Source organism: Ciconia boyciana, chromosome 16 (genome assembly GCF_034638445.1).
Source record: "Ciconia boyciana chromosome 16, ASM3463844v1, whole genome shotgun sequence".
Lineage (NCBI taxonomy): Eukaryota > Metazoa > Chordata > Aves > Ciconiiformes > Ciconiidae > Ciconia > Ciconia boyciana.
In genome coordinates this window covers 5,200,418-5,217,549 of record NC_132949.1, presented here as the reverse complement: position 1 = coordinate 5,217,549, position 17,132 = coordinate 5,200,418, and the positions used below count along the sequence as shown (strand labels likewise).

At 42.9% G+C, this 17,132-nt stretch overlaps 1 protein-coding gene across 3 annotated transcripts; it reads left to right on the top strand.

Moving 5' to 3' along the window:
- The first annotated feature begins 97 nt into the window (after positions 1-97).
- On the top strand, positions 98-13,523 carry SCPEP1 (serine carboxypeptidase 1). 3 transcript variants are annotated; one of them, XR_012045410.1, is made up of 14 exons: positions 98-214; positions 1,720-1,865; positions 2,788-2,877; positions 3,795-3,950; positions 4,437-4,511; positions 4,737-4,809; positions 5,826-5,863; positions 6,047-6,175; positions 7,714-7,798; positions 8,614-8,727; positions 9,372-9,509; positions 10,989-11,152; positions 11,276-11,397; positions 11,801-13,523. XR_012045410.1 is itself a non-coding variant. In XM_072881350.1 (13 exons), the coding sequence occupies exons 1-13, from the start codon at positions 163-165 to the stop codon at positions 11,339-11,341; spliced, it is 1,326 nt and encodes a 441-aa protein (XP_072737451.1). In that variant the 5' UTR covers positions 98-162; the 3' UTR covers positions 11,342-13,523. The 3 variants fall into 3 exon arrangements, 2 of the variants coding, with proteins under 2 accessions (XP_072737451.1, XP_072737452.1); XM_072881350.1 differs by having other exon boundaries at positions 11,276-13,523; XM_072881351.1 differs by lacking the exon at positions 98-214 and adding an exon at positions 980-1,121 and having other exon boundaries at positions 11,276-13,523.
- The last annotated feature ends 3,609 nt before the right edge of the window (positions 13,524-17,132 follow it).

Here is a 17,132-nt window from a genome sequence, read left to right as displayed (position 1 = left end):
GGGTGCGCGGAGGGGGGCGGCGAGAGAGGGCGACGGCGCCGCGCGTGGGACAAAAAGGGCGGGCGGCGCGCGCGAACCTCGGCCGCGCCCCCTGCGGGCGGGGCGGGGCTGGTCCCCGCGCACGTGACAGCGCGGCCGCGCGCGCCGGGAGCTGTTAGCGGGATGGGGCCGCTGCGCGCCGTGACGGGGCTGTCGCTGCTACTGCTGGCGGCAGGTATGGGGCTGAGGGACGGGACGGGACGGGACGGGAGGCTGTACCTGCCCTGCGGCCATGCCCCGGGCAGTCTCGGAGTGACGGCCTCCGGGCACGGCACGTCCCGCCGCCGCTACCGGGAAGGGGACGGGCTGAGCCGCGGGAAGTTTCCGAGCCTCGCCGCGGCCGTCTCCGCCGCGCCGGGGGTGGCAGCCAGGCGGGACGCGGCGAAGAGGGTGGCAAAAGGGCCGGCGCTGCGGGAGCCCCGGCGGGAGCCGGTCGCGCTCGGGGCGGGCCCGTGCGCGGTCTCACGCGGCCCCGGCCAGGGCTGTCGCCGTGTCTCTGCGGGGGACTCTGGTGACCGTGGGAGTCGCCTCCTCCTACCCGGGCTGACTGGGGTCTGCGCTCCCCGCAGCCCCAGGGAACCCTTTTGGAGCAGGAACGTGGAAATTCAGGTCCCAGTTGATTCACCTGGGTGAACTGGGCGGGAGAGGCTCCCCACAAACCAGGGCAGCACTTCTCCTCGCTGTTTTACCCTGGGCTGTCATCTGTCCTTCCTGAAAAAGACCCCCAGACCCTTCTCTGTTCCTTGGCAGCTGTGAGGGACGATGAAGAAGCCACGCAAGCAAGCGTGCCTGTAAGCATGAGATTATTGCCGCGCTGGCTGACACCGGCTGACAGGAGCACAGGTCCCTGGCCACAGTGCTTTACCTGCGAGACTCTTCAGGGGCAAAACAGCCGAATTGGGGTGTCGCCGCTGTTGCAGTGAAAGTGTGATGTTGTCTGCTGTGATATAACCTGCTCAGTGCTGTGTCCTGTGGATCAGCAAAGACTGGGCACTATGGCTTGAAAAAGCCTTATTGCTCCTTCTGCAGTGGACTGCTGCCTTCTGTCATGATCAAGAAGATTAAGGGATGTAGTTTCAAAGGTCTGTTTCTGGAAAAGTGTCTGTGTCCTAGATGGAAAATAGACTGACTGCTTAAGTTGACAAGACTCTACTGACTTAATTGAGTTTAGGATTAGATCTTGGGTTTGTTTAGAAGTGACCCCTCTGTCTATCCCGCATTTACTCTCCTTGGGGACTGTAAAATGATTTGATCTTCCCAGAGACTGAGATCAAAGTGTTGGATCCCTGAAGGAGCCCTGGTGTCCCTGAAGCTGGTGTGAGTTCTCCATTGTGTCTAGTGGGGCTGTGCTTTCAGCCCAGGCCTTCTAAAGATTTTAAATGTTTCCCTGACAGAAAAAAATTATCGTAGGTATTGGGCTGCTATTTCAGCAGCAGCTGTAAGGTCAGGCCCTGATAAGTTAGCACTTAATTGCACACTTAACTTAATTCACTGATAACAACTCAGCTATGTGTGTGGGTGTAAGTATAGGCAGGTTTCTTACAGTAATTTTTTTAAATGGAAGCACTTCTAATTATCACACCCAAGATTGAAATGTAATGTTTTGGAACAAAACATTGGTGGAAACTCAAAGCTGAGCCTTTTTACCTAGCTGATTTTTATTTTTATTTCTTCCCCAAGGTGTGGTTCTGAGGCAATCCCAAGAGCCCAAAGAGGTGTGGGGATATGTGCAAGTTCGAAGTAAGGCCCACATGTTCTGGTGGCTCTACTATGCAAATAACCCAACCAAAGACTTCACAGAATTACCTCTCATCTTGTGGCTTCAGGTAAGGTTTGGTGAAAGACACTTAAACGATAACTTTCCATCTCTGCCTGGATCAGCTCTACGGAAATAGGATTCAAAATTGTCCGAATCTAAATGATTCACGTTGTGAAAGAGGTATTCAAGTTAGGAAGAAATAATGAAAATATCATTCTGCAGTTGTGGGGTGCCCTCAGCTGCTCACCTTCCATCAAGTTAAATTGCAGAAATAGAGGTTGTTCTTATCTTTTATACAACAGTAGTGCTTTTTGTGCCAGACACTACAAGTACATTGTAGCTTCACAGCTCCTTTCCTGAAGAGCCTACAATCTAAACAATGTTCAGAGAGAGGAGGTAAAATGATCAGAGATTCAGAAAGATTTCTAAACGGAAACAAGTAAGAGAGACTTTGATTGTTTAGAGATTGGTCCCATTCAATCACAGTTTGATAAAAGGCAGTGGTGTGTGCTCCACGTTCACTTCCAGCAGTACATTTCAGAAGTTAATGTTGAATATAATCACTTGATGACTTGGTCTTTTTCTTTCTGGGTTATTTCTTTGGAGTGAAATGCACACACTGTACATACTGATAAAACTAATGACTTGCAAACCTCTGTAGACAGCTAACTTCTGCTTTCGTTATTAAGAGAATAAGGGGAAGGGTTTTCAAACTGCACTCACATAGCATGCAACTCATTAGATGCTTTCACAAGTAGGTAATTGCTTCGCTGTTTAAATTCTTGCTTTCAGAAATGGCATGTGTACATATAATGAAAGACAATGAGGAACAGAGCCTTCTTTGCAAATTAACATGTAACGCAAAAGCCATTTTTTAAAAATTTACAATTTGTCATTCTACTTACTGGCTTGCGCTTATTTTTCTCCTATCTGTCATATCTATACCATGCTGCCTTTTAACTTACTTGTCATTTGGTATTTCCCCACAGGGAGGTCCAGGAGCTTCAGGCTGTGGATTTGGGAACTTTGAAGAGATTGGCCCATTAGACAAAGAAATGAAACCAAGAAATACAACCTGGGTATAGTAGAGAGTTCAGCTTCTAATTATTGATTGCAAAATGTTTGTTGCTTGTGTGAGCAGGTGATTGCTATCATCACAAAACAGTTTGCATTTAAAGTTCAATAGAACTATGATATTTTGTCAAAATAGTGTGGTTAATTAAATGGCTTATATGAATATCCTTGTTAAGAACTGAAGAATAGACCTATTAATTTGATTTGATGGAATATGTCTGAGTTTTCATGAACTTGTGAATTGCAGATGTCTGGGAAACTGAAAGCAGGGAAATTCTAGAAAGATGTTATTTCAAATCATGGCTTCATTGCGTACAGTCATAGAGGTTTTTCTGGATGGCTGGCAATGTATAACCAATGGCTCATAATTACAAGTCCAGTATGGCCTTCAAGGGAAAACAAATTACAGCTGCCTATGAAGGTGGAGGTTTATTCAATGAAATGTATTTGTGTTCTAAGCTACCAATAGTCTTAACTACTCTGCAGTTCCCTAGATTGTATGGGTGATCTGCTCTTGGATCACTGGGATTTTTTGGGTGCATTTCTTGTTGCAGATTGGGCAAATTGAAAGACCTTATGTTGTACCTCTTTATTTGTGACCCTTACTGCTTTGAGCCATGCTAGCTATCTGTGTGCCGATCTATTGATTTTATTTATACTCTTGTAACTATACAACTATAGCATTTGCTATAGCAATTTCACAAAAGCCCAGCAGCCCAAAAGAAAAAAACGTCGTCTTTTACATTCTGACAGACAAGTCTCACCTGTACCATTCTCTCTTTTGGACTTGCACCTAATTTTTCTGCAAGTTCTTTCAGGGCCAGAGATTCGGTGGCTCAGTTAAACATTTGTGCCATCAAAACTAAGGTTTGCGCTGGTGTTGAACTGAGGTTTCATGCAAACCTTCTTTCTGCTTGTACAGTTGCAGGCAGCCAGTATCTTGTTTGTGGATAATCCTGTGGGCACTGGATTCAGTTATGTGGATGATTGTAGCTTGTTTGCCAAAAACCTTACCACAGTAGTTTCTGATATGATGTTTTTTCTTGGAGAATTCTTCAGATGTAGAACAGAATTCCAGGTAAGTGATTTGAATTCTTGGTTAGAATCATATTTTAGTTTGCTTTTAAACAGAACTTAAAAGGAATTAGTGAACAGTCTTCCAGGTGGGCAGTGTTTGCTACTAAGTAGCGTGCATTTGCTGGGAGTCAGTGCATGTATAACCACTGCCTCGTTTCCCACAATTCAGAAGTGGTATCTTGAATTTGGTGCTAGTTAGATAAGCAGTGGGGTGGATTATTGTCTATTGTGCAATCCGAGAAGCATGTAGGATCACGGCAGTTTCTAGTTCTAAAATACTGAAATGCCTGCTTCAAAACTTACCCCAGTAATTACACCAGGATATTACAGAAATCTTATCTGCAGCTTAGAATCAGAAACATATCCAGTGTTTGATAGTGAGAGGTGAACAGCCAGTGCCTGGGTTCTGTGGGATGTGGGAGACGGTTGGAGGTATCTTCTGCCCTCTGTCCAATGGGTTCATTGTGTGGCTTCTCTCTCTCTCCAGACCATCCCATTCTACATATTTTCTGAATCTTACGGAGGTAAAATGGCTGCTGGCATTGCTTTAGAGCTGCATGAGGTAAGTAGTTGGAGGATGTAGTTCACTTTTCACTTTAAAACGTGGTGTTCTATAAGTACTTATATTTCCTGGAATACGCTGTCCCTGTTGCCTAATTCAGACTGCTACTTATTTTTTTCACTTAAAGAAAACTGGTTCTAGAGTCATGAATATCTAACTAAAAGTTGGTGTTTGTTTTTTTTTTTGTGTGGTTTGTTTGGTTTTGTTTTCCTCTTATTCACCAAGGCTGTTCAAAAAGGGACCATAAAGTGCAATTTTATGGGGACTGCTCTTGGAGACTCATGGATTTCTCCTTTGGGTATGTTTAAAATCCTCAGACGGTGGGTGGTTTGTTGTTGTTGTTTTGTTTGTTGGTTTTTTTACCATTCCATGGATAGCTAGAGTCAAAAATGCCAGCCCTGCCTTAAGTGAATTAAATCTCTAGTGAGTCTGGTAAATAAAAAAGAAATACTTCAACATTGCAAGCTGTGGTTGAAGTATCTACCTTTAGAACATATCTAGATTATGAAAAGTCAGAGAGCAAAGTCAGTGAGGAGCATACTTGCATTTGAAGTGGGGTGGTGGTGCAATGTCCCTACACACCTCTACAGCCTCTGAGGTGTTTTGGTAAGACTACTGCACTTAAAATGTGGCCGCCAAATGATTCACAAGGTTGCAACTGAGGTTTTATCTTTCTTTTCACAAGGAGACCTTGTGCTGAGGAACTGATGTGCTCACAGACCTGGAAGAGATAGGGTGTGTGTCTGGTGGAGGACACAAAACAAATTAAAGGACTCTTGGTCCTTCAGTGAGATTTGCAAGGGCAGGCTCCACAGATTCTCTGCAGCATGGGACAATATCAAGCAAACTCCTATCTGTCTTAGGATCAGCTGATCCTTGAGACCTTATAAACAAACTTGTTATAAAACAGACTTGTTTTATAACTAGATTTTTTTTCCCCCTGTAACTTTTGCAAACAGATCAGTTTAGACAATACCCATTCATTTGTCAGATATCCCCCCATGTTCTAGCAAAGTGCTGCAGTGTTGGGGTGAGAACATTTTGGTAAGAACATGTCTGTTGCTTTAAATAAATTTCACTGATTAATGTTTAGGGCATTAATGATGTTGCAGTGCTTTCCTTGGTTCTCAGGATTTGTAAAGAACCTGCTCTGTGGTCCATAACCTTTGGGCTAAACTGACCTGACAGTACCTTTTTAGTGATTGATTCATCTCCATGTATTTTTGTCACAATCATTCTTGCTACGATAAAGGAAAAGTAAAGGAAACCGTGTGTCAAAACCTTAGATGTTTGAAATCTGTTCTGTTTCTTTAGACTCTGTGCTGTCTTGGGGGCCCTACCTTTACAGCACTGTAAGTACCTTCTTAAACTCTTGCTCCTCACCTGATTAATTGTACTGCCATACAGTATAAATGGATGTTGTTTTTTAAGGTTAGCTCTTAGCCAGAATAAAACCTCAAATGCATGGAGACTGTTAGCGAGAAATGAATGTGAAATTATAACTAAAGCTGTCCTCCTTTGTGTTTGTCTTCCAGTCTCTCCTTGATGATAATGGTCTAGCAGAAGTGACTGCTGTTGCCAAGGAAATAATGGATGCAATAAATAAAAATCAATATGGGCTGGCCACTGAGCTCTGGGGCAAGGCTGAAGGTGTCATTGAAGAGGTGAGATCTTCTTTGACCAGCATAAATAACTGACTGGTGCTTGGGGGACACACAATTTCAGGTTATCCTTTCTATGAGCACTGGGTTGGCGTGAATCTGCCATCCAACCCCCTGCCCAGTCATTTTGGCAGTATATGTTTTATCCCAGTGCTGATGTAAAAGAGCTGTTTGTTTGATGTGCACCACTGTGTGATTGTAAGGGGCAGTGGGTAGGGCGACCCACATGGGCTTGCAGTATTGCATCAAGGTTTCAACCTGGCACATCACTTAAATATATGCTTAATTTTTAGCATGTAAGTAGCCTCGTTGATTTCTATAGAACCCAGTTTTAACTTAAATGAGCTATGTGTCATTGAAAGCTTTGTTTTGAATATTGAAAACTGCATCCAGCAAGACACAAATTTCAAGTTAAACATAGATCTCTATTTAAAGAACTATAATAGGTGCACAGGGTGGAAAGGAACCTCAAGTTAACGTCCTGTTACTGTGGGTTACTGCATCTTGTTACTTAGCAAGTTCCAGCTTAAAAGATAGGTAAAGTTTTGCTCTTGTTTTTCCTGTTGAAGGGTTGCTCCAAAATCTCACTCTTTCTTGTGTTTTTGTTTTAGTACAAGTAAGGCTCTGGCTTTCTCAAACTGAAAGATTAATCTGGAGCTGCTTCCTTTTCTCACTCTTCTTTGTTTTGTTTTGTTTCGTAACTGACAGTGCCTTGCACGTAGTTGGTTTCACTTCTTACTGTTTGGAAGGAGCTTGTGGTTCCCATTTTGAGTTTCTCTTCAAGTCTGCTTGTCTTCTTCTCCCAGTTGTGATATCACTGTCAGGGTGCAGGCACTTCAGTTCTTCTAGGGTTGCTGTTGTGAGCTGATTTCTGACCTGTGCATCAAAACCTTAAAGATTCAAAAACTGAATAAAGCAGGGCTTCAAGAATCTCGAGTAACTTCTCTAATGGCAACACTGATCACACTTGTCCTTTGGCTGCAGACAGTCTGCTGTCTGCATCAGAGCTGCTGTTCTACAATTCTTGGACTCATCCAGATGTTAGCAGTTCCAAAAGAGGAGTGGCTGATACCTGTCACCATGTTCTTGAGGAAGCATTTGAGATTTTGAAGAGTTGTAGGCTGGGAGGACGTTGAGCAAGAGGCAGCATCAGGCTAGACTAGATCTACCAGAAGAGACCATCTGAAAGCATCATCTGGTGCTGCAACTCTCTATAATGAGGAGTGCGAATCTGTAGTCATTTGCAGGGTGTAAGGCTTCCTACAGGAAGCTTCACATCCGTTTCAGAGAAGTAAATAGCATCTCTGGCACAACCCATGTGTGAACAATACAGACTTGGGAAAACTCTTCCCCACTTCTCAAAGCAAAAGTAGAACCAAAGTTTTTCCATAAGTATCTTCCTGACGTGTAAGTAAAGTGGCAGGTCACAGGGTGCTTTCTTTAGAACTAACTTATCTCTTGTTTCAGATGAGAGTCTATTCCTCGTACCTGAGAAATGTTTTTGTTGCAGTGTTACTGAAATTATTATCTTGTGTTTTCAGAACACAGACAATGTGAACTTTTATAACATCATGACTAAGGAGGTTCCAGAGATGAAATCAAATGAACAAGAAAATCTCCATCTCAGTAAGTTGTATTTAAGTACTTGAGCTTCTCAGGCCCTATGCTTGCATTCGCGTACCTTCAACTCTGATAGCGGGAACAGCCTCAATTTAGCACATCCTAAAATGGGGCCTTCAGAGCCAAAGGATATTGATATTCTCCTGAGCAGAACTTGTTTGCTCTTGCATAAATAGGGATAAATAGGAATGTGGAACAACCCTTCTATAGATAACACCTCCACCTATCCATCCTGCACAAATTATTCTGGGGAAGTAGTCAGTATAATTGCAACATAGTTTTATGACCTTTAAGTTACTTCCTCTTAGTGTCTTTCATTTCTGTCTTCAAGCTAGGACACAAAAATATCTCATCAATTTAAATAGTCTGATTAGATTCTTGCTCCATGATGTTTATGCATCAATGTGAAAAACACATGTATAGAGTTTCTTTCAAGCTCTATCTCTTTCTATGGGCTTCAGCAGGGAAGGTGGATGGCACGGTTAACTCCCAAAAGTAAAGTGTTGCAGCTCAGAAATAACTGGTCTGTTGAGGAGAAGAAATTATGTCTGTACCAAGTGGCTAAAGCAGAACCTGGTCCCCTGAAGAAATGCTCTGTTAGCCAAAAGTAGAAATGGATGGTTGGGTTCTTCCCATATCATCCCCTGACCTAAATAAGAGTTGACTTCAGTGGTTTATAGTAAAAGTAAGCAAATCTCTCTCTGTGGTGTTGCATTTTCATTAGAAAAGAGTTTGTTAGCCATGACTGTAACACTGAAAATTGTTTTCTATGCAGGATGACTGTCTTAAATATGCCACTAATCAAAGTGTGTCTTTTTCAGTAAGACTTTACCAGCGCCATGTCAAAAATATGCATAAGGACAGCCTAAATGAATTGATGAATGGACCCATCAGAAAGAAGCTAAAAATTATTCCTGACTGTGTGAAATGGGGAGGTACTTTCCTGTCTGCTAGTGTGGATCTAATGAGTGCATTATTGCCTTTTACAGTATTGCAGTCTGTAGGAAGATAGTTTACTGTAGTAAGCAGTCACATTAAATTGTCATTATCCTTGGGCCTAAGAAGAGGACTTATTCTCAGAAATTAACATGTAATGGGGCAGGCCTATGGGAGCAGATGTGGTTCTGGTTCTGATTCTGCTGCTTGTATCTATCTTTAGTCAAGCAGCTAAAAATACAGGGGGAGGAAGAAGATCCTCCATGTCTCAGCAGCTGGTTTCTGTTTTTCATGCAATCTTGCTGAAATTCTTGTCAGTTTTTCTCTGCCAGAAATCTGGTATCATGTAATACTGCATGGTGTGGAGGGGAGGGCATAAAACAGAAAGGACTGATGCCAGCACCCTGTATGTGTATAATTGGAGCCAGAAGCTACAATGCTGTGTGTGAGCTCCAGTGGGAGCATGGCTGCTTTTTGGTTCTCTTTAGTTCCTCAGACTGATAAATCACTGGCTGCTGCTTTGGGCTAGGACTATTTTATGCAGCCATAAACTACATTTTAGGATCCTTAGCCAGCTGCTTCTGTCCCAGCTTGGGAATGACATTCTTCAGTTAAAATTTGCCTGCTTTCTGGTTCCAACCAGGTCAGTCCAGAGATGTCTTTGAGAACATGGCTGAGGACTTCATGAAACCTGTCATTTATATTGTTGATCAGCTTTTGGCAGCCAACGTCAATGTTACAGTCTATAACGGGCAGCTGGATCTTATTGTTGACACCATGGGTAAGGGACTTCTTGACTGGGGTTGGGAACAGAACACGTGACAAGTAGAACATGAAGTTGCCAGTGATGTTGGTACCTGGGTCTCTCCAGTCTTCTGTGCAAATCTCCTATGTAACTGGCAACACTTAAATACTACAGTCATAAATGAGCAGCTCTTAGTATGTTTTATTTACATTCCTCTGAGAGAGGCAATTGCTTTACCTCCATTATACTGTTGGGAAATGGATCCGCAACATCAATAATTGCTCATTTCAGTGAAGCCAATAAGTAAGTAGGTAGCTAATAATTCACTTAATTCTTCTGGATAGACACACATATATGTATATATGTACGCTCATTCATAAATTAAGAATGAGGACAGATGAATAAATATATGGAGATGATCCTCTCTTCTCCTGCTGTGCCTTGAAGGTCCTTCTCTGGGGAAAAGGTCATATCTGGCTACAGATTTGTGCACAACACAGGTCAGCCTTCACTGAGTGGCCTGCAGCAGAGAGCATGGTGTTGGTAATTAATCAGGGAGGGTGCAGCTGAAGAGTGATCACGCCTGCTGCTCAGTAACATGTGTAGGCACCTGCAGACCTTGTCCACTCAAGGGCTTTGTTTGTCCCTTGCTGCTCGCAAGATGCAGGCTTGATCAAGTGGCAGCTTTGGGGCCAGACCAAGTGTTGCTGAAATGCCTCATGCTGCAAGACTGCTGTGCTCTCTTCCATTCACCTTTTCTTACTGATTTAAATAATCTGCAGTCACAGACTGCGCAAACGTCTTTCTGTGTTGTGAAAGGCTTTATCCTTTGTCTGTCTCTGCCCACTTAGATATTCAGATGCCCTTCATGAACAGCATAGCAATCAACAAATCAGGAAACAGAGTATTTAGGCTGTCAAAACAGATTAGCAGTTAGTGGTGCTCCAGTTTATCACATTTTGAGCTCAAATTGAGCTGCAATTAACATGTAAAATTGGTGTCCTGGAATCGGTCTTTTTGCTGTCTTGACCTCCAGCTTCTCTAGCAGGCACCTGAAAACAGAAAACTTTTCCAGGCTTTTCTTGATGAGTGACTGTAACAAATAGAGAAGCAGTGTCTCTTCTGATTTCCAAGAGGAGGACTTGGTGTGGCTGATCCTTCTCCATGGCAGGACATTCAAGGTGTTTGAGGAGTAAAGCAAAATATGTCAGAATTGCTAGGGCTAGAGCCTCTAAGGCACATGTTCAACTTGTGCAATCATAAGTCCATTTCACATACATCTTCACTGTTTGCTTTTTCCCTTCTCCCTCCATTGGTTTGTTTTGGCTTGTCCTGAAACACAGCCTTGGTCATTTTCCTAGCCATAGCAAAATTGTTTTTAGAATCTGAGCACACAGAGACCTTTCCACTAACTCTGCTGTATTGGTATCTAGTACAGTGGGCATCCAGCTGAACTGGGACTCCCAGGTTGCTATGTCAGTATTGGTAATCAAGCATATCTCTTATCTCTAACAGGCCAGGAGGCATGGATCCGGAAACTGAAATGGCCTAATTTGGACCAGTTCAGCCAGCAAAGGTGGAAGGCACTCTATGTGTCTCCAGAATCCACTGAGACAGCTGCTTTCCACAAGGCCTATGAGAACTTTGCTTTCTTTTGGATTCTTAAGGCTGGGCACATGGTAAATAATATACTTCTTGGGGTGGGATGCACCATTATCAGCAAGAAAACTGAAGGTGCATATATGCTTGTTGTCTGCTTCCTTATAGCAGCTGCTTATCATGTGCTCTCATCTCTGTGCTAGGTACCGTCTGATCAAGGAGAGATGGCACTGAAAATGGTCAGGATGGTGACCCAACAGCAGCACTAGGGAAGGGGAGGCCAGCTTGTATGGCTTCCTGCCGAATGTTAGTGCCCTTGCAGAATGTGAGTCCAGAATAATAAGCCACAGGAGGAACAATGGCTATTTGGACACATAGCTTCTCTGATCTTGCTGATAATGTGCGCAAGCACTTATGGAGAGGCATTTTTTTTCCTTGAATGAGTTATTGCTTTTGAATTTGTAAGCATTGATTTGCTGCCTTAACACTGTTCATAATGACTCTTCCAGAGGGAAGTCCACTGTCATAAACAACTAGCTCTGAGCCTTTGCCTTTGACTGGGAAGGATTTTGTGCTTCTGTAAAAAGCTGCCCTTCTCTGAATGCTCTCTTGTCTGTTCACACACCAAGACTAAAACTGATTTGAGTCCTGATAGACTTGCTGTTTGTTCCTCTCAGAGAGCTAACCTGTTTCATGAGGCCATGGAATGTTCCTTCCTTTGTCCTCAGGCCTCTGCTTGAGTCACCTGGCTGGATTACAAACTGAAGACATGGAGATACCAGGATAGAAGACCTGCCCTACAGGAATTACAGTCCATCTCATGTTGCTGAGGTGCCTCAGTTAGGATCCAAGATTCTTCAGGCTTCCTGTGCTATGGGGAGAGAAACCACCCCCAGAGGAGGATTTTACCTTTTTCATTTGGCATTTATTTCTTGTTTCCATTCTTTTTAATGACCGTTACCCAAACTTTGCCTTTAGCCTTAACACCTAAAGCACATCCAGCAGGAATTCCTGCTTTCCTGTATGCTGAAGCAAGAGCCCTGTTAATATCCTCTTCTTGTACAGAAGAGAGTCCTAATGCACAGAAGCCTCTTAACAACCTTCTGAGCTTAGCCTGGAGAGTGGAAAGGAGAACATTATTTGAGCAATAATAGCATAATTCTGAAAGATAATAGCAGTGTTTAAAAGAAGGATATACAAGCTAGAACCGATATCTTCATCCATATTTTTCTAGAGCTTTTTTTAAGTCTTGCAGAGACCTATTATTTTGAAACAACTTTTTTTTTTATATAATACAGTCAAGAGGAGACTCGGTCAGACATCATCTGACTTCTGCTATGGACCATAAAGTGACTGTTGTTTATTCGTGTCTGATAGGAGGCACAACAGCTTGTTCCAGATGACAGAGTCCTAAATAAATAGCAACCCCTCAATTATTCTAGCAACTGAAACTGTCATGAAATGTCTGATAGTCTTGGCTTAGCAAGGACTGAGGCATAATGCTATGTAAACACATGTGCAATCACCCAGCAGCTGGAGTATTGGCACCTAATTGGCTTTCCTCCTTCGTGTTCTCTGCTTGAACTGTGTTCTTGAGAACTTCAGCAATGCAAATCCAGATTATTTTTTTTTAAACACATTATTCAATAAATGCAATAGGTTTAATCTAATTCCTCTCTCCTGGGCATCACATTGATTTCACTGCTTGAAAATCTTATCTTTTCTGTTTTGGCTTTTCAGTGTAAAGCCCCTGCCAATGGGAGCAGATGCAGTTGCACTTGAGAGGGAAGGGTGCAGAACTGTGCTCTCCCCCATGGGTGCATCGCATGATGAGGAACACATGCACTGGGGACTGCAGCCCCTCTCATCCTTTCCACAAAATGCACTCCTTCAGAGCATGAAGGGCAACCCAGAATGGCTAGGCAGGATCAAACCAGCAATTGTTTCTATTCTCTTTCTGGTTGAACATTAGATGAACAGGAACAGTCCTAGAGGTGCGTAGATCTGCATATCTGCATTCTTGGAATAATTTAAAATAACTCACCAAGCAAATAAGTATGTCTGAGCCTGGGCAGTTTGAGTTGGCTTGTAGTCCTGTATCCTGTTCTATACAATACTTTGTATTATGCCTAAACAACTAATACTATAGGGCTTGATAGAGGGAGAGAATTGAGAAGATGGTATCTCCAGAAAGCAGCATTTACTGCTGTTCTTGTGCTTCTTTATCAAATGGGACATTCATTCACATTGCCTACAGCTTGTGCTCAGTGATAGGCCCAAGACATCTGTTTCTTGTCCTGCTTTGTTTTAGCTTCTGCAGGTTTTTCTGTTGGCAAAGAGATGGCTTATGACAAAAAAAGATGGTTTCAAGAAGGCTGGTGGTAATGATTTGTTGGTTTTAGGGGCTACGCCAAATCTAAACATGTTAGAATAAAAATACTTGCCCATGGAGACAGGCTCTTAAATAGTGTCCATTTAAATGCAAACAACAAAAAAGCAGCCATCCTTTAATATCAAGGAAGATTCCTTCCTTTTATTTCACCAAAGGCTTTGTAACTGGTGCATCACAGCTCTAGATCATTACAAAGGTAGGTCACCTGTCCAGCAGATGCTGTAAGAAATCAGTTGCTTTGAAAGGAGTTCAAGTCCTGCTGTGTATCTGATTAGCAGTGACATACTTTGTCCATTTTGACTTTGTGCAGTGTGGTATTTCCAGATAAGGGCTGTCGCTTGGCAAATCCATTAGAATGAATTATTCTAAATATTAATAAGATTTTTTACAGGTGCTGGACCAGTCAAAAGAAAACAGCCCAAGGTTTGTATTTCATCCTCTGCAGCTGCAGGCTTTGATTGCATAGGTAGCCTGACAGCCACTGACTTATTTTGCTCACCATCAGTTGAGGATAATTTTCATAGAAACAAATCCAGTTGTGTTAAAAATCAGTAATTCAGCCCTGCCTCTTCAGCATGAACAATTTTGGCTTCTATAACTCTACCTTTTCTAAGCCAGAGAAAGAAACCTAAAAGTTATCCACTATGTGATAAACAGGTGGTATTTTTCTGTCTTTTTCCTTTGTATTTTGCTGGAGCTGGGAGGATATAATGGGGAAGGGTCACTTGATGCATCTACTGTGCCTCAAACCAGTGTGTACCAGTGCCTCATGGTCACTGGTACACAGAGGATATGGAACAGATGGACCTTTGGTCTGGCTTTTACAGCTGTTCCTATGCAGTAGAGGTTGAGACTGTTGTGGACAGATGAACACAGGAGGCAAGAGATCGGCCCCATTTGCCAGCATAGGACTATCTGTACAGGCACAATATTTGTGTCTGATGTAACTAATGTGGTATGGAATATTTTTGCTGTAGGAAGAGTGAATCACATAAGCTATTTCTAAAGGGAATTTGGCACATAATGCTCATTGATTTTATGTCTTTAAAGTTTGAGGCTTAATGGTGGGCGTGTAGCTGTGTGTTATCTTTTTTTTCAGAAGATGTACATTTTGAAATGTTGCGATATCTGCTTATCTTGGGATTCAAAGCCGCAACAAAAGAACATCTGTGTGCTGAGGCACGATGGAAGTCTTGGAGCACTTCTTCACTGTCATGTTATGTCTATTATCCTGTAAGCATTCTGCTGCATGGCAGCACAATTTGTGTGTGTCACTTCTGAACTCTGGGGTATGTTCATGTTTTTCCAGAAGGGATCCAGGAAAGGAGTAGTAATTTATCTGACCCACAGATAGTGATGAAGGAATAGTAAGAATTTGAGTAGAGCACAGTTCACCTTCACAAGGTTTCTCTGAAAACTGGTTTTGGCATTTGCTATATAATAGATTTGGTAGTCAAGGAGTAGCTTTAGCTCTTGTGGACGAACAAATGTACTGTTCTGGTCACTGTTTGGGGGGAATTTTTTTTTTTCTTTCTTCTAACTGTGGCTGGTGATTGAGGTAGTAGGGAACTATGTTCGAGATATCTGCAGTAGAGGTGTGTTAGTATGAATGGCCTAATGCAGTGGTTTTCAACCTATCTCAGTTTACAAACCCCTCACCTAAAATATTTCCAAGGAAAGCAAAGCACCCTTACAAATTCCATATATTGGCCATTACTCTTCACTTGTATCTGATAAGTAATATAATTCAGTGGCTAGCATTAGCAGAGTATTTGCAGAATTGTTGCACTAACTATACCAATGGTCTAAACCAGATGGGCATATTGGCAGGCCATGTCCCATAGGAGACTTCAGAATTTCCAGCCTTGGTCTGAAATAGTCCTAAATGGTTAGTCTTCAGGACATACTCTAAAGCACGCTTTGATGCCTTCCCCCCCCTATCCCCCCCCAAACTACTAGAGATTGAAAAACAAAGCACTAAAAGGGCATGGCATTGTGCTAATTTATCATAGCTAGCTGTCAGTGTTGGGTGCTCCCACAAACTGGAAAGTGAGAGATGGACTATGAAAGATTTCTCCTATTACAGGGACCTCTGGAACAGTGAGCCAGACAACAACCCCTCCTTGGCCGCTGTTCCAGGGACTGGGCAAGCACTGCAAACAATCTACCTTGAGATTAGCATATCAGGCCTCAGCTCGGAAAGGAGGCTTTCCACTTATTAAGTACTTTTGTGGTCCAGAGCTTTGGTTTTCTGTTTATTCTGTGGCTACAATACTACAGGGAGGAGGTTGGAGTGTCTCAGAAGACCAAAAACATCCAGATAATACCCAGTTCCAGCAAATGTCTCACTGTGGCTCTGCTGTTCAGTATTTCCATCTAATGTGTTGCACAAATCTGAATCCAAAGTACTCGTGGTAAGGTAGGGTTTTAGGATGTAGAACTCACTCATCCAAAACATTCACTTGGATGTCACATAGGCAAAAGCAACTACAGATTCACAGGGGACTTGAGCAAATAAGGCCAGAGTGACTGTATGGCAGGGAGGCAAAAATCGTACTTTTGCTAAAGCTGATTCAAATCCAGGAGCTCATTTCTGTTCTCCCCTAATTTTTATCCTCAGTCTCAATACCAAAATTTATAGGTAGATACTGTGATGAATAGGGCTGTATCATTTCTAAAATGCTGTGAATCACCTGAGCATAAGAGACAGCTGGAATAATTCCATCTGCAAGCTGTAGTCAGTAGATTTGATGATGCCTACCACAATAATTTTTGAAGGCAATTATAAAGGCTGCTAGAACCAGCCTGGTTAAGCTGCTTTTCTAATTGCTTCTCTGTTCCTAAAATGTCCTTTTCAGGACTGTTTCTCTACAAGCAAGCTGGTTGCAGTGTGTGTTTGAACTCAACGCTGATGAGGCTGCACCTTGAATACTGTATTCAGTTTTGGGCCCCTCACTACAAGAAAGACATTGAGGTGCTGGAGTGTGTCCAAAGAAGAGCAACGAAGCTGGTGAAGGGTCTAGAGCAGAAGTCTTACGAGGAGCGGCTGAGGGAACTGGGGCGGTTTAGCCTGGAGAAAAGGAGGCTGAGGGGAGACCTTATCACTCTCTACAACTACCTGAAAGGAGGTTGTAGCGAGGTGGGGGTCGGTCTCTTCTCCCAAGTAACAAGCGATAGATAGGACAAGAGGAAATGGCCTCCCGTTGCACTGGGGGAGGTTTAGATTGGATATTAGGAAAAATTTCTTCACCAAAAGGGTTGTCAAGCATTGGAACAGGCTGCCCAGGGAAGTGGTTGAGTCACCATCCCTGGAGGTATTTAAAAGACGTGCAGATGTGGTGCTGAGGGACATGGTTTAGTGGTGGACTTGGCAGTACTAGGTTAACTGTTGGACTTGATGATCTTAAAGGTTTTTTCCAACCTAAACGATTCTATGAAACAGTCAGACTGTGCTCATTATCATTAGCCCCACAGCCAATTTGGTCCATTGATGGTCGCAGCAGTAATGATGCCACACCTACATTCTCTTGCATAAATATTTTTGTTCTGTCCTTTATCTCCCATTAGTCAGCCAACTTGGACTCATCTTACACAATCTGTTTTGAGACACAACAAGTAATCACTGTTTGGTGTTAGCATCAGTATGGTATATCATGTTCTAATTTTAA

What these genes read in the sequence shown, in the direction of transcription:
- SCPEP1 (XM_072881350.1), top strand. Translation starts at nt 163, where the DNA reads ATGGGGCCGCTGCGCGCCGTGACGGGGCTGTCGCTGCTACTGCTGGCG. An exon ending in GCTGCTACTGCTGGCGGCAG is followed by an intron (nt 215 to 1,719) that starts GTATGGGGCTGA and finishes TTCTTCCCCAAG; the next exon opens with GTGTGGTTCTGAGGCAATCC. An exon ending in ACAAGAAAATCTCCATCTCA is followed by an intron (nt 7,799 to 8,613) that starts GTAAGTTGTATT and finishes TGTCTTTTTCAG; the next exon opens with TAAGACTTTACCAGCGCCAT.